Raw genomic sequence first — 16004 nt, forward strand, 5'->3', positions numbered from 1 at the left:
CCACGTTCTTCTTCCAAGCAAGTAAAAACACACGTTCTCCGGCCTATATATATTGTTGTGCAATGTCGCTTTGAATTATTTCATTACAGTAGCGTAAAGTAAGCTAATATATATCCGATCGGCCATGGCGATAACGGCGTACGAATCCCGTCAGCAGCTGCATTTTATGGTGTTCCCGATGATGCTTCCGGGCCATATGATCCCCCTCATAGATATTGCCAGGATGCTAGCTCGCTGCGACGGCGTCATCGTCACCGTCCTCACCACCCCCGTCAATGCCAAACGCTTCCAGCCGACGCTCGACCGCGAACGCCGATGCGGTTTCAAGATCCGAGAGCACGAGCTCCGGTTTCCCTGTGTGGAAGCCGGGTTGCCGGAAGGATGCGAGAATGCGGACTTGATCCCCAAAGGTCAAAACCTGGCTGCCAACTTCATGGCCGCCGTCGGAATGCTGCGGCCGCAGGTGGAAGAAGCGGTGAAGCAAAGCAAGCCGCCGGCGAGCTGCATAGTCTCCGACATGTTGCTGACGTGGACGGCGGAGGTCGCGGCGGGGCTCAACATCCCCAGGCTTGTGTTCAACGGATCATGCTGCTTCTCCGATGTCTGTGAAGCGAGAATCTCCGACTCCGAGATTCTCGGGAAGGTGAGTTCAGAATCGGAGCAGTTCACGGTCCCCGAGTTGCCGCATAACATACAAGTGTGCAAAGCTCAGGTCAAAGGATGCACGATTGATCCAAATGATTTAGATGATGATCCTAGGAAACAATTGGGTTTAAAGATCAGGTTGACCACAAAATCCTCTTATGGTGTAATTGTGAATAGCTTTGATGAACTGGAGCCTGATTATGTAAAAGAGTATCGAAAAATGCATCATGGGAGAGTGTGGTGTGTTGGACCCGTTTCATTATGCGACCAAAACTACCAAGATCAGGCACTAAGAGGCAATAACAACAATTATGGTGACCAACAAGAGTGCTTGAAGTGGCTCGACTTGCAGGTACATATTTTTTTCTTGTACTCAAGTTGGTCGAGTTGTAGACTTGTAACTAAGGTTATAAGTTCGAATCACAGCTAGAGTGATATTTTGGCGTTCTTGGTTTAAGTTAGTTAACTTTAAGAAACTTAGACTGGTTTACCTTGTTTTTGCCCATTAAGATCACACTGCCTATTCGTTTTTTTTATTTGAATCGGTCAGTTATGGACAACTCTTTAAACCGACCAACATCTTATTAATGACATTGCGAGTTTTCCTTGTCACTCAATATGCTTCGTGTAAATCATGATGTTGATCATATATTATTGATCTTACAACAGGCGTCGGGATCAGTGGTATATGTTAGCCTTGGAAGCATGGCGGCGGTGTCACCACGGCAGATGGTAGAACTGGCTATGGGTTTGGAGTCGAACAAAAGGCCATTTCTTTGGGTGTTGGGTAAAAGAGGAAAGAATGTTGATGCATTTGAGGATTGGAATGTGAGCAGCGGGTTTGAGCAAAGGAACAAAGGGAGAGGGCTTTTGGTCCGAGGGTGGGCTCCACAAGTGCTCATCCTTTCCCACACTTCTGTCGAAGGATTCTTGACTCATTGTGGGTGGAATTCAACTCTAGAAGCCATTTCTGCCAAAGTGCCAATGGTCACGTGGCCACTGATCGCTGAACAATTTTTGAACGAGAAGTTGGTGGTGGAGGTGCTCGGAATTGGAGTGAGCCTAGGGTTGAAGATGTCTGTTGATTGGGATGGTGAAGACAAAGATGATGTGGTTATGGTGAAGAATGAAGAGATAAAGGAAGCCATAGATAAAATAATGGATGAAGGGGGGATAGAGATAAGGAGGAAAGTAAGAGAGTTGGGAGAAATGGCAAAGAAGGCTGTCCAAATAGGGGGTTCTTCTCAACTAAACTTGATTTCTCTAGTCCAAAATGTTTCATCATTTGCACAACCATGAGAACCTATATCATATATCCATCCACCTGCAAGCTTTGTAGTACTTGTTATGTTCGTTGAGTTTTGCTAATAATTAAAATTAAATTCATAACTAACAATTATTTTTTATTGTATTTCGTGCTCCCAATTAAAATAATATATAATTGGATTAGAATCAAATTCATAACCAACAATTATTTTTTATTGTATTTCGTGCTCCCAAGCATCCATATCAGTTGGAGATATTAGGGGGAGAATGTAAGAGTGAGTAGGAAAGAGAATAATGTGGGAGGGGAGGGAAAAAAAAATCAAAACTGATTTTATAAAAAAAATATATAAAAAATAAGCATGCCATTTCTTTATTGGTTCTCTTTCCTCCATCATTAATTTTTTTTCTTGAGCAGAGTAATATCCCAACATTTGCAGATGCTCCCCACCCCTTCTCTCTCTTGATTCTCTCTCTGCCACCATGGCATTTTGGCCTCAAAAGTAGTGAATTCTCCCCCATTTCTCCTCTGATGTAGATGCTCAATAATATATAATTGGATTTGAACCCATTATGCTCTCTCTTCCTGAACTTCGGATATATTGATCTCAAATAACATTATTTTATTTGATTAGTTAATTGGATGAATATAAAAAGCTATTGCACTTATTATAAATAGGGAAAAAGTACAAATAGGCAATTGAATTATTTGAGGATATCAATTAAGCACCAAATTTGAATAAACTCCAAATTTATTTATGAATTTGTAAAAATTAGTAATTAGCATTTTTAGCAGGTTAGCAACAAGTTTGTGCTGATTGGAATGTCATGTGTATTTTTTATTTTATATATTTTATTATTATTATTATTATCTTACTAAGCATTTGACCCTCAACTATAGTTTTTCTATTTTACGCTTTTTCTCTCTTTCGGGATTGTTTGTGGTATTTTTGAATCAGGAAAAGTACTATATGCGCATGTACTTTCTTAAACTGAAATTTTTCTTGATTGAAGTTTATACACTAAAAAATTTCACAAAAATACATAAATATTACACGGGTATAACTATAGTTTCAATTTAAGGAATTACACGCACAATATAAAACAAAGTTTGTCTATACACGGACTAGCTATACCAAATATTTTGACAAGTAAAATATAATGTTAATATAGATTTGCATTGCTAAGCAGAAATTAATCTAGTACTGCCAAAACATTAACTCAAAAGAACTATTTTACCAAAACAAAACGTTGCCAATCAGCACCCCCAACATATCCTACTGCCAAAATGCTTAGTTTTTTTTTTTTTTTTTTTTTTTTTTTTTTTTTTTTTTTTTTTTGTTTTTTGTTTTTTTAGGGTCAAATGCTTAGAAGTTTTTGTTTTTTTATTATTTTTTATTTTTTTAGGGTCAAATGCTTATTAGAGGACAAGATCACTGCCAATGCTGATTAGTCTGTTAGGCAGTTAGTTGGTTAGTTAGGGAGGGACAAGCCTTCAATATAGCTTTTATATTGCTTCTCAACTCTGTATCTTCATATATAGCTTCCTCTTCTTCTTGTAAACGGTTAGTCAGTTTTACTAAATGAATACATCAGTTCTTTTCTTCTTTCGTCCAGCTCTCATTTTGTGATATGGTATCAGAGCTTTGAAGAATCACGGCCTGGACGAATAGACCTCAGGTGAATCTCCCAGAGACCACAGCACCACCGGTCCCAACTCCGGCGACAACACCGACGAGCAATACGAATGCTATTTTCGACCCAAATGATGCGGCAAGTCCTTTTTTCTTGCACCCGAATGAGAACCCTGCCCTAATTCTTGTCTCGGCACTTCTGGACGGACGGAATTACCATCCTTGGGCTAGGGCGATGGAGATGACCCTCCTCTCGAAGAACAAGCTAGGGTTCGTAGATGGAACCGTAGCAATGCCGGACGCCAACGATGTGAGATTCCCCTACTGGAAGAGATGCAACAACATGGTGTCAACTTGGATAATGCGGTCCCTCTAAGCTGAAATTGCACAAACAGTTCTCTGGATAGGAACTGCTGAAAGAATCTGGAAAACGTTGAAATCTAGATTCAGTGAAGCCGACATATTTCGAGTTTCAGATCTGCACGCTGAGATACACCAAATTCGACAAGGTGATCTGAGCATAGGAGCGTATTTTGCGAAATTGAAGGTCCTATGGGACGAATTGCAGGTTATAAGGCCTCTACCTACGTGTAATTGCACACAAAAATGTGATTGTGGTTTATTAGACAAGCTGCAACTTCACCTGGATAGTGACAATCTGTCTGCCTTTCTGAGAGGACTCAATGACAGCTATGCACCAGTGCAATCACAAATCATGATGATGAAACCTTTGCCCTCCGTTGATGAAGCGTTCTTGATAGTCCAACAGCAGGAAAGAAGGTTCAACAATGGAATAATAGGCTCCTTGCATCACTCTACAGACAACTTGAATGCAGGGAGTGTGTTCTTGAGTCAAACTGGTAACATCAACTCAGGTTCAAGGAAAGTTTATCCTAATGGCAACAAGATACCCATCTGCACTCATTGTGGATTTACTGGACATACAGCTGATAAGTGCTACAAACTACATGGGTATCCACCAGGATGGAGACCAAGAAACAGAAGTATAGGAGCAGCCAATCAGATTCAAGTAGCTGCTCAGGTTCCCTTAGAGGATACTGTTTCCCTATCTCAAAGTGAGTACATGATGTTCAAGCAATTGCTCCAAAGAGAGACCACTACTCAGAGTTCACCTTTGAACATAGGAGCCATGCCACAGGCCAACTTGATCTCTGCAAACTTTGTTCCCAATGCTCAGTTTGAAGGTACTTCTGCTATCCCTTCTAGCCATAGCAAAATTCCTTGGATCTTGGATAGTGGGGCAACCCACCACATTGTTTGTGATCATCTTATGCTGACAAAGGTTAGAGAAGTCCAGGGCATGTGTGTTGAACTCCCTAATGGCAACAAAATTGTCATCACACACATAGGAACAATTGTTGTGTCAGAAGAACTTGTGTTGCAAAATGTCTTCTATGTACCTGATTTTCATTATAATTTGGTATCAGTCAGTGAGATGATCAAGAGTTCTAAGTGCAGATTGCTTATGTATTCTGATATATGTATAATACAGGATCAAGCCCTTGGGAGGATGATTGGAATGGCTAAATTGGAAAAGGGTTTATATCATTTGCAGCAACCTGCATTTTTTTCAGTTGATAGATTACAAAGTGTTGAAATAAATGCCTGTAATACTAGTAGTCTGTGGCATGCTAGATTAGGACACACATCTTTCTCAAAAATGAAATTGTTACAGTTGTTGGATTCTGATGTGAAAGTCAATAAAGAATCAGCTTGTGATGTATGTCATTTGTCAAAACAAAAAAGACTACCCTTCCCTGATAGTTCTAGTACCTCTGCTAATTGCTTTGAGCTTGTCCATGCTGACATTTGGGGACCATATCATGTACACACCATATATGGTCACCAATATTTCTTAACCCTTGTAGATGATTTCAGCAGATTGACTTGGGTATTTTTGATGAGAGGCAAACATGAGGCTAGGACCTTTGTTCAGAATTTTTGTGCTCTAATTCTCACACAGTTTGGGAAGAGTGTTAAATGCTTCAGAACAGATAATGGACAGGAATTCAAAATGGATAAATTCTATCAAGACAAAGGTATCATCCACCAAACCTCATGTGTCTATACTCCACAACAAAACAGTATAGTGGAAAGAAAGCATGGGCATATACTATGTGTTGCTAGGGCTCTAAAACTCCAAGCAGGATTTGCAGAATGTTTTTGGGGAGATTGCATTCTACAAGCAGTATACATCATAAATAGATTACCCTCAAGTGCCTTGGAGGGGAAAATACCACATCAGGTGCTGTTTGGAAGCCCTCCTCAGTTCAGCCACCTCAAGACATTTGGATGCTTGGCTTATGCTGCTAATCTCAGTGGGCATAAACCAAAATTTGCTCCAAGAGCTAGAAGATGCTTATTTTTGGGATATCCCAATGGAACAAAAGGATACAAGTTGTATGATTTACAAACTAGGGAGGTGTTCATTTCCAGGGATGTGGTGTTCTATGAGAAGATATTTCCTTATGGATTGCAACATAATTCAGATGATCAGGTATCCACATCATCCCTTATTCTGCCAACAGATGCACACTTATCTGATGACTTGCCAAATGTGGTTTCAAGACCTGGCCCTACACTCCCTAGCAGCTCAGCCATTTCAGAGCACAGTTCTGATGCTACTACTCTTGTGAATCACAATGAAATTCCTGCTTGTGAGAGTCGAGTTGAGGCACATCAACAACAAACTAGGAGGTCCACTAGACATGTGTCTAGACCAGCTTACCTCCAAGACTATGACTGTCAACTACCCAGTATAAGAACATCCCCTCACTCTCTATCTGCTGTGTTGTCCTATGATAAGCTCTCACCTAAATTCAAGGCCTTTGCTCTCAATGTGTTGGATATAGTAGAGCCTAAATCTTATAATGAAGCTATATTACATGAATGCTGGAAATCAGCTATGCAGGCAGAAATAGATGCATTACAAGCCAACAGAACTTGGGAACTCACAACTCTCCCACCTTCCAAGCAAGCTATAGGATGCAAGTGGGTGTACAAGGTCAAACACAAGTCAGATGGAACAATTGAAAGGTGTAAAGCCAGGCTAGTGGCCAAAGGATACACTCAAACTTGTGGCCTGGACTACATTGATACATTCAGTCCAGTAGCTAAAATCACATCTATAAGGACCTTATTGGCTGTGGCAGCTGCAAAGGGATGGGAACTTCACCAACTAGATGTGAACAATGCATTCCTCCATGGTGATCTTCATGATGAGGTATACATGCATCTTCCCCCAGGATTTTTTGCACAACATCCAAGGCAGTTGTGCAAATTAAGTAAATCCCTTTATGGCTTAAAGCAAGCTAGTAGGCAATGGAACTCTAAACTCACAACTGAGCTAATCACTTTGGGATTTAGGCAAGCTGTTTGTGATAACTCTCTGTTCACTAAGGGATCTGGTAACAACTTTGTGGCATTTTTAGTATATGTTGATGATGTGATACTAGCAAGCAATGACAAGGATCAGATTCAGCAAGTCAAGAATCATCTACATTCTGCCTTCCAGACAAGGACTTGGGTAACTTAAGATTCTTCCTTGGTCTTGAGGTTGGAAGAACAAACAAAGGAATTGCTATAAATCAGAGGAAATATGCCCTAGATCTACTAAAAGAAACAGGCTTCCTGAGCAGCAAACCTATGAAAACTCCTATGGTACAGACAGCTAAGTTGAGCCAAGATGAGGGTGAACCATTGAAGGAGAACACTCAATATAGAAGGCTAGTTGGCAAGTTGTTGTATCTAACCATTACAAGGCCGGATATATGTTTTGCAGTCCAACAGCTATCACAATTTCTGGATAAGCCCACCACTTTACACCTTCAGGCAGTACATAGAGTACTGAGATATGTCAAGGCCTCTCCAGGCCAAGGCTTGTTTTTTCCAGCACAATCTAACCTCAAGTTAAAAGGGTTTGCTGATTCAGATTGGGCTGCGTGTGTTGATACTCGACGATCTGTAACAGGCTTCTGCATGTTCTTAGGAGAAGCATTGATCTCCTAGAAATCCAAAAAGCAAGGAACAGTTTCCAGATCTTCATCAGAAGCAGAATACAGAGCTATGGCCCTTGCTGCCTGCGAGATTCAATGGTTAATCTTCTTGCTCGAAACATTGGAAGTGAAAACAGAAGGACCAGCTATATTGTACTCCGACAGCAAATCCGCAATAGCCATTGCTGAAAGTCCAGTTTTCCACGAACGTACAAAACATATAGAGATCGATTGCCACCTCATAAGGGAGAAACTCCAAAAGGGCATTGTCAGGCTTCTTCATGTTTCCACTGATAATCAGACAGCTGATTTTTTCACAAAACCCTTACAACCATTGCCATTTCAAAGGTTTATCTCCAAGCTGGGGCTTCATTCCATATACACTCCAGCTTGCGGGGGGGGTATTAGAGGACAAGACCACTGCCAATGCTGATTAGTCTGTTAGGCAGTTAGTTGGTTAGTTAGGGAGCAGTTACTTGTCCCTTTCAGCCTTCAATATAGCTTTCATATTGCTTCTCAACTCTGTATCTTCATATATAGCTTCCTCTTCTTCTTGTAAACGGTTAGTCAGTTTTACTAAATGAATACATCAGTTCTTTTCTTCTTTCGTCCAGCTCTCATTTTGTGATAGAAGAAGAAGAAGAAGAAGAAGAAGAAGAAGAAGAAGAAGAAATAATAATAATAATAATAATAATAATAATAATAATAATAATAATAATAATAATAATAAAAATTGCCTAGTAGTGATTTTATGTAGGCTTGAGTTTAGGAGATAGTGGGTTGCAAATGGAAAGTCGAACAGGGTTTCCTTGTGTGAGTTGGTTATTGTGCGAATCATTTACTGATTTGCCCTTATTTTTGAGTTTTTTTTTAGCTCTACCCTTATTTGTGAGTTTTTTTTTTCTTTTTTAATGCTACTGGCTCTATTATAATGTAGTATCTCATCCTTATTTGTGAGTTTAGTTGTGCACATGTTCCTTAATTAAGGAAAAACACCCGTGTTTTTCTTTTGAAATTTGCCGATACATTTTTGGACCAAGGGTCAAATACACCCTCCAACTATATACCAAAATTCAATTAGCCCTTGAATTAAAAGATATTCAATTATACCCTTAAACTTGTTAAAATAATGCAATTAACCTATTTGACCCATAGTAGCATTTTCAAGTCACATGCCACGTAAGATGCCACGTCAATTAATATTTTAATGTTATTTTTTGAAAAAGTAAAATTAATTGGTTACTTTTTGGTAACTTGTTGAAAAAGGTAAGGAGAAAAGGTTACGATAGCAAGCCCCTCCCCTGCCGGAGACTTGGATCGAATATAGGAAAACAGGGACCAAAGCCCGAGTTTAAGCTCGGCTCGCGAGGCATCGCTCTCGCAGTGGGGTTCCAAACCTCGCCTCGCTCTTGCGACATGCTATGTTTCCCCTCTCTATTCGCAAGTAAAGGGTGAGTCCCATGCGTAAGTTTGTGGATTGCGGTCTCACACACTAATCCCTACAGGTGCTAGTAGTAGGCCGGCCGCCCTACCTAAACCAATCATTGCACACTTTTATCATGTTTAAGAATTTAATTACAGATTTTTTTGCTCTTTTGTATATAGTTGGATGGTCTATTTGACCCTTATCCCTACATTTTTTAAAATATATGATCTTGAGCTGTCTACGATTTTCATATAAGGTCTCATAGGAGTCGATCCCTATATATATTACTCATTTACTCCTTTTTTTAAGTGTCAAATAAGCCCTTCAACTATAAGCCAAAGTGTAATTAGCCCCATAAATTAACAAAAGCTTCAATTAGGCCATTCTTTACTTGTATCCAATTAAGTCCATAAATTTTTTAATTTGTGCACTTAGCTCAATTTGTAGGTAAACACAAGGTAATAGCAGGTCAAATTGATTTTTTTTATAAGTTTTATTTTTGAAAAAAAAAACTGAAATGTTGGGCGGAGAAGCTGGTCGGTCACCGAAACTTTTTTTTTTTTTAATTATTTTAATTAAAAATATATTTTTTATTTTAATTAAACTTTAAAATAAAAAAAATACTTGTAACTTTAATGTAATATGTTAATTAACCTAATTGCATAAAAGCGAAAAGATTAAGAGTCTATTTGAAGTTTTTGTTAGTTTAAGGGACTAATTGCACTTTGATCTATAGTTGAAGGGCCTATTTGAGTCTTATTATTTTTTTTTTTGAAAAAATTGCATCTTTGGTCCCTGAGTTATACCCAAGTTCCGACTCAGTCCTTGAGTTATAACCGTATCTATTTTTAGTCCCTCAATTATGAACGAAGTGGCACATTTGGTCTCCGCCCATTAAATCTGACGGAAAAATTTAAACATATTTAAAATTGAAGGGGTAAAGTTGGAAATTCACATTTTATTCTCCTTCTTATATCAAAACCACTTTCACAACATTATTTTTCATTTCTTAGCCTCTTATTTTAAGATTGTTCAATTCTAAAAAGTATTTCAATAACTTTAGTATGACTTGTTTGGAAACTGGCTCTTGTATGACAAACTTAAGACTTAGCAACAAACAAAGAAGCACTTGATCATTGTCTTCAGACGTGTGGAACACACTATCCTATCTATTTTCAATTTTCTTTACTAAGCAAAAAATGTAATCAAATCAGAACTTTTGAGATACAAAATGATGTCAAACTTTTATGGTTTTTAAGAAGACAGATGAGGTGATGGGTATATATATATATATAATATAATTTTTATATATTCTCAGGATATACGATTCTTGATTAAGTTACTGCAGAGCTTACGAAAGAATTTTACGTACTAAAAATCTTAAGTTACGCCGTTGGTGAATTTGTCATAAAATTAACTGAGAAATTTGATATCTTCTTGTATTTCAAAAGTTATGGTTTGATTACCATTATGTTTAGTAAGGGAAATCAGAAACTTTTAGGATGGTGTGTTTTACATACTTGAAGACAATTAAAGTGTTTTCTTGTTTGTACTGAGTCACATGTTTCTTATACGAGATTCAGATTACTGACAAGTCATACGAAGATTATTTAATTGCTTTTGGATTTGAAGAACCTTGAAATAGAATGTTAGGAAGTTCAAAATAATGTTTCAAAAGTGATTTCAATATAAAAAAGTGAATAAAATGTAAATTTTCTATTTTATCCTTAAAATTTTAAATATTTTAAAATTTTTCTATCAATTTTAATGATAAGGGAATGCACCACTTCACTCATAACTGAGAAATTAAAAATAGACATGGTCATAACTCAGAAACTGAGTCGTCACTATCATTATAACTCGAGGACCAAACTCGCAATTTTTACTCCTTTATCCCGTTTTATGGGCGACATTCAAAAGAGACAACAGAAGTGAGAAGCCTACTCTACTCCATTCCACTCGACTGGCCACTGCGGCTGCTTATCTACATAGTTATACACCTACCCCTTATCCGCCATAGAACCTTGTTTTCATTTAGATAGGGAGCGCCCATCTTCCACATCTTTCCTCATCTTCTATTGCGCTTCCTTCTTCAATCTTCAATGGCTTGCACCGCCACTTCTACGGCTCTGATTTCCTCCAAGCCTAGGGCAACCATTTCCCCCAATTCCTTCTCTGCTTCCTCTCACACCCTCGCTCTTCCCTCCTCCTTCACTCCTCTCCGCCACTGCAACCCCTTAGTCTCCCGTGCCCCTCGCTCCGCTCAGCCCAAACATCGCAGCTTTGTCGCCCGCGCCTCCGTAAGCTTCTCTCTTTATTATTGCGTTTGATTCATTGATTCTCTTTCTGTTCTGTGTGCTGCTTTTGTGCCAATAGGTGATGCGCTGAATCCCCAAAAATGGCTTCTTTTTTTTTTTATTTTTAAAATCAGAAACAATTGGGTGTTTTGTAAATATCTGTTAGCTGATTGGGATAATGTATTTAACCCCTGGTAGAAAAGTGTTTGGTAAATAGCGGTTAGCTGATTACATACAAAATGACTTTTTAAAAAAGCCGTTCGAAAAAGCTAATTTGAGAAGTTTTTTGAATTTTAGCATTTGGGAGCAATTAGTTGTTACAAAAGCTAATTAATCAAACAACTAATAGTGGTCAGATAAGTCAAAATTGACTTATAGGCTAACTATTTTACAAAACAGGGTCAATATCTGAAAACAAAGAAAGATATTACATGAGTGCCATTTTCTTACAAAAAAGATATAATCAGAAATAATATTATACTATATGGAAAATTCTTACAGTTAGGCCAAATAAGCAGTAATTTGCAACTTAGATGCATCAGTGCCATGTTCTTCTTCATTTCTGACTCAACTAATGTTTCCTGTTTCTTTTTCCACAGAGTGAACTTCCATTGGTAGGGAATCAAGCACCTGACTTTGAGGCTGAGGCTGTTTTCGATCAGGAATTCATCAATGTAATATATTTAACATCATGCCCTTAAGTATTTACTTAAACAGATTGCACTTTGCTCCCATATCAGTTTTCTTTCTTTCAGTATTGGTCATGTATATCATTTTTGCATCTTTGTCTGAAGACATCTGTTTTCCCTTTACCTCCCAATCATATTAATTCTCTTAAATCTGGTGTTGGTGTGCGTATCTTTATCAAACTTGATTATCAGAGATTGCCATCTCCACTTGTAACTTGAATTATTGTCATTGCAGGTTAAACTTTCCGAATACATTGGGAAGAAGTATGTGATTCTCTTTTTCTACCCACTGGACTTCACATTTGTTTGTCCAACTGGTAATTCGTCAGATATTCCACTTGCATATAATGAGATTGAACCTGAAATGTTTGCTGCTGAACGTGTTCTCCAAACTATTTTGCTTCCATATTTCTGCAGAAATCACTGCTTTCAGTGACCGCTATGAGGAATTTCAGAAGTTAAACACGGAAGTTTTGGGTGTATCCATAGACAGTGTTGTAAGTTTGTTTTTATCCATTGGTTACATTTATGTTTCTTCCAATATTGTTTCCACCTGATGTGTCATCTCCAAGATTTGGATTTTATCTTTTCTTGGTTATGGTTGTTTATATCATTGTAAATCAATCATCTTGTGTTGACTTCTTTACAGTTCTCTCATCTTGCATGGGTCCAAACTGATAGAAAATCTGGGGGTTTGGGCGACCTGAAGTATCCGTTGATTTCTGATGTGACCAAATCAATTTCGAAATCTTACAATGTGCTGATTCCAGATCAGGTATGAGTTTTTTGAGCCTTCCAGAGAAATAACTGCCCCCTTCAAAATCTGTGTCAAGGAACCTGGCTGAAATGGACCGAATAGGCTTAATACCATGTTATAATTTAAGATTAGGCTAAGGTCACTCAATTGGACTATAATGCACATGGGTCAAACCACACTAAAAGATTGAATTCAACATATTAGCTAGTCTAACTCATGGCCTTATAAACCCATATGTTCTCCCTTATTTTATCAATGCGAGACTCTTAACAAGTAGTTTCAACAATACCTTTACTCGTGTATGTATTCCCTTGTACAAAACTACAACAGAATATACACTCACGAGTTACAGAAGTTATCTGACCACCTATGCGGTGCTGTTGTAATCACTCGCTTCCTCGTGTTCCAGGGAATTGCACTAAGGGGACTCTTCATTATTGACAAGGAGGGAGTTATTCAACACTCTACCATAAACAATCTTGCCATTGGCAGAAGCGTTGATGAAACATTGAGAACCCTCCAGGTAAATTTATCTTCCTTGCCCCGTTTGTGTAATTTGGATCGTACACTACCTCTGGGCGCTTATGCTCGACTGTTGCTGCAGGCATTGCAGTATGTCCAGGAGAATCCCGACGAGGTGTGCCCAGCTGGATGGAAGCCTGGGGAGAAGTCGATGAAACCCGACCCCAAACTGAGCAAGGAGTACTTTTCAGCTGTATAAGTAAATGGTGCTTCAATACCACCCACCATTCAGCCGCTTTTATTCACAGTTTAGCAAAATGTTGTAGAGACTAGAGATCGAGTTTGTCCTGTCATTTGAATTTTGCGCATTCTGTCGAAATAAACACCTTATCTATGAGATGTATGTTGCATTTGAAGTTGAAAATGTATTAGTTGAACTGAATGCCAAAACATGTTATAGCAATTTAAGCCAATTAAGATCATGGGGCGTGAATAAGTTGATGGAGGTCTCTTTTTATCAAGTATAAATGTGATTAGTTCCAATGTGCAGGGTTTTAGTGTACCATGATTGAAGAAATTTGTGGGTACAAATATGATTAATTTTAATGTGTAAGGTTTTAGTGTACCATGACGGAATAAACTTGTGGTCATACTTAAAAGAGTTAATTACCGAAATGGTCCTTTGACTATAGTGAAATTATTAATTTGGTCCTTGACTATTTTTTTAATCAATTAAGTCCCTCAACTTTAAAAATCTTAACCAATTTGGTCCTTCGTTTGTTTGACCGTTAGTCAACCGTTAACTTGGGATCAAATTGATAATTTCGCTATAGTCAAGAGACCATTTTGGTAATTAACTTTAGGGGTGGACAATTCGGATTAGTTTTTTCGAACTGAACCGTACCAAACCCAACTGAACTAGTTTGGTTAGGTAATATACCAAACAACCGAACGGTATTGGATTCTTGTATACTGAACGGTCCGATAAAAAATCGATCCGAATTGTTCACTAAAAAATTGAACTGAATCGAATACTGTTTGATTTTTTGTTAAAAAAATATTATAATAATAATAGTAATAGTAATAATAAATAAATAAATAAAAAGTAAATCCAAGTCCCTTGCTGCTTGCTCTGCCGTTCAGCTCATATTCACACGGGTATCTCTCGTAAATGTTTTATTTGATTTCTTTATGGTTTGTTATCAAAAGTTCTATATTATGTGTTATGGTGTTTACATAGTTCATATCCAAAGTCTAATATATAACAAAATAACAATCCAAAGTTCAAACAGTATTCGATTCGGTTCGGTTTTTACCGAACAATTCAGTTCGGTTCGAGTTTTTACCGAATCGTTCGATATACAAGAATCTATTACCGTTCGTTTGTTTGATATATTTCTAACTAGTTTGGTACGGTTCGGTTCGAGAAAACTAAACCGAATTGCCCACCCTTAAAGTTAATTACCAAAATGGTCCCTTGACTATAGCGAATTACCAATTTAGTCCCACGTTAACGGTTGACTAACGGTCAAACAAACGGAGGACCAAAGTGGTTAAGATTTTTAAAGTTGAGGGACTTAATTAGTCAAAAAAAATAGTCTAGGACCAAATAGATAATTTCGCTATAGTCAATGGACCATTTCGGTAATTAACTCTACTTAAAAGTTAAAAGTTAAAAGGTTTTAGGGTTGGTCTTATTTGGTAAATGGCTGTTAGCTGATCGTGTTAATTAGATGGTATAATTAGTTGATAACATTGGCTGATTGTAGAAAGGTGTTTGATAAATTAGTTCTTATCTGATAGTTGTTTGATATAATTTCTTTTCTCAAAAAGTTAATTGAAAAAACTGCTTTGAGTAGCTTTTTGAATTTTAGCATTTTGGAGTACGTACAAAAAACTAATTAACTAAATACTTATATTGACTTTTAAATCAAGTCAAACAACTAACAGTGGTCAAATAAATCAAAATTAGCCTATACACTAACTATTTTACCAAATGGGGGCCAAAATTTCTTTTAAATGAAACTCCAAATATGAGAAAGTCTAAAAAGAAACAAAGAAATGGTATTGAGGTTAACATTGACGGAAATATACAATATTGGAGAAAAAATTGATTGGGGACAAAATGTGACAGGAATTTGATGATCAATTTGTTACGCATTAATGGTCTGTTTGAAAATTAAAAAATGACTTTTGTAAGTCATTTTTTTTTTTTTTTTAAATGTTTGGCTATCAATGAGAAAATAAGTCAAATAAAATGTTTATTCCAATCAATGCAAAAATGACATATTTTGACGGAAAGTGTCTTTTAAGATTTTTACTCAAGTGACATTTTTCGGATTTCTATTTCATGCTCAATTCTTTGATTTCTCTCTCTCCCTTTGAGGGAATAAAATGGGCAGGTTGGCTTATTCATGTGGTTTTTATTTGAACTGGATTTGACTAGTTTTGGTTAAAATATGAGTCAATCATTATTGTGTGGACCACAAATAAAAAGTATATTTATGGTCCAAGGTCCAAAACGGTTTTCGGCACCCGTTCCGTATAATTAGTTTTGTTTGTATAACTAAACAGAAAAAATATAATTTTGAGTAAATACCTAAAATGGTCCATCAACTATAACAAATTGGTTCTCGACTTTCAATTTCAACCAATTAAGTCCTTAACTTTGCAATTTTGACACGATTTGGTCCTCCATCTATTTGACCATTTGTTGACCGTGATCGACGGTCTCCAGAAGAACTTTCAGCTCTCGTCAGAGCACGTGGAGGCCTTCAGGATGACGTTGTACTGGTTCGGAAACAAGTCGTCTTAA

At 37.5% G+C, this 16004-nt stretch overlaps 3 protein-coding genes across 3 annotated transcripts; all 3 read left to right on the forward strand.

Moving 5' to 3' along the window:
* LOC109150142 (UDP-glycosyltransferase 73E1-like) lies at window positions 1-2056 on the forward strand. Its single transcript, XM_019298056.1, has 2 exons — window positions 1-997; window positions 1315-2056. The coding sequence occupies exons 1-2, from the start codon at window positions 125-127 to the stop codon at window positions 1942-1944; spliced, it is 1503 nt and encodes a 500-aa protein (XP_019153601.1). The 5' UTR covers window positions 1-124; the 3' UTR covers window positions 1945-2056.
* Window positions 2057-4215: 2159 nt separating this feature from the next.
* Window positions 4216-5094, forward strand: LOC109150175. Its single transcript, XM_019298082.1, has 2 exons — window positions 4216-4747; window positions 5056-5094. The coding sequence occupies exons 1-2, from the start codon at window positions 4258-4260 to the stop codon at window positions 5088-5090; spliced, it is 525 nt and encodes a 174-aa protein (XP_019153627.1). The 5' UTR covers window positions 4216-4257; the 3' UTR covers window positions 5091-5094.
* A 5809-nt stretch (window positions 5095-10903) lies between these two features.
* On the forward strand, window positions 10904-13680 carry LOC109150163 (2-Cys peroxiredoxin BAS1, chloroplastic). Its single transcript, XM_019298071.1, has 7 exons — window positions 10904-11284; window positions 11881-11955; window positions 12206-12287; window positions 12388-12467; window positions 12620-12745; window positions 13137-13250; window positions 13332-13680. Exons 1-7 carry the CDS (start codon window positions 11087-11089, stop codon window positions 13446-13448), a joined length of 792 nt encoding a protein of 263 aa, XP_019153616.1. The 5' UTR covers window positions 10904-11086; the 3' UTR covers window positions 13449-13680.
* Window positions 13681-16004: the final 2324 nt, after the last annotated feature.

This window comes from Ipomoea nil, unplaced genomic scaffold (genome assembly GCF_001879475.1).
Source record: "Ipomoea nil cultivar Tokyo-kokei standard unplaced genomic scaffold, Asagao_1.1 scaffold0268, whole genome shotgun sequence".
Classification (NCBI taxonomy): domain Eukaryota; kingdom Viridiplantae; phylum Streptophyta; class Magnoliopsida; order Solanales; family Convolvulaceae; genus Ipomoea; species Ipomoea nil.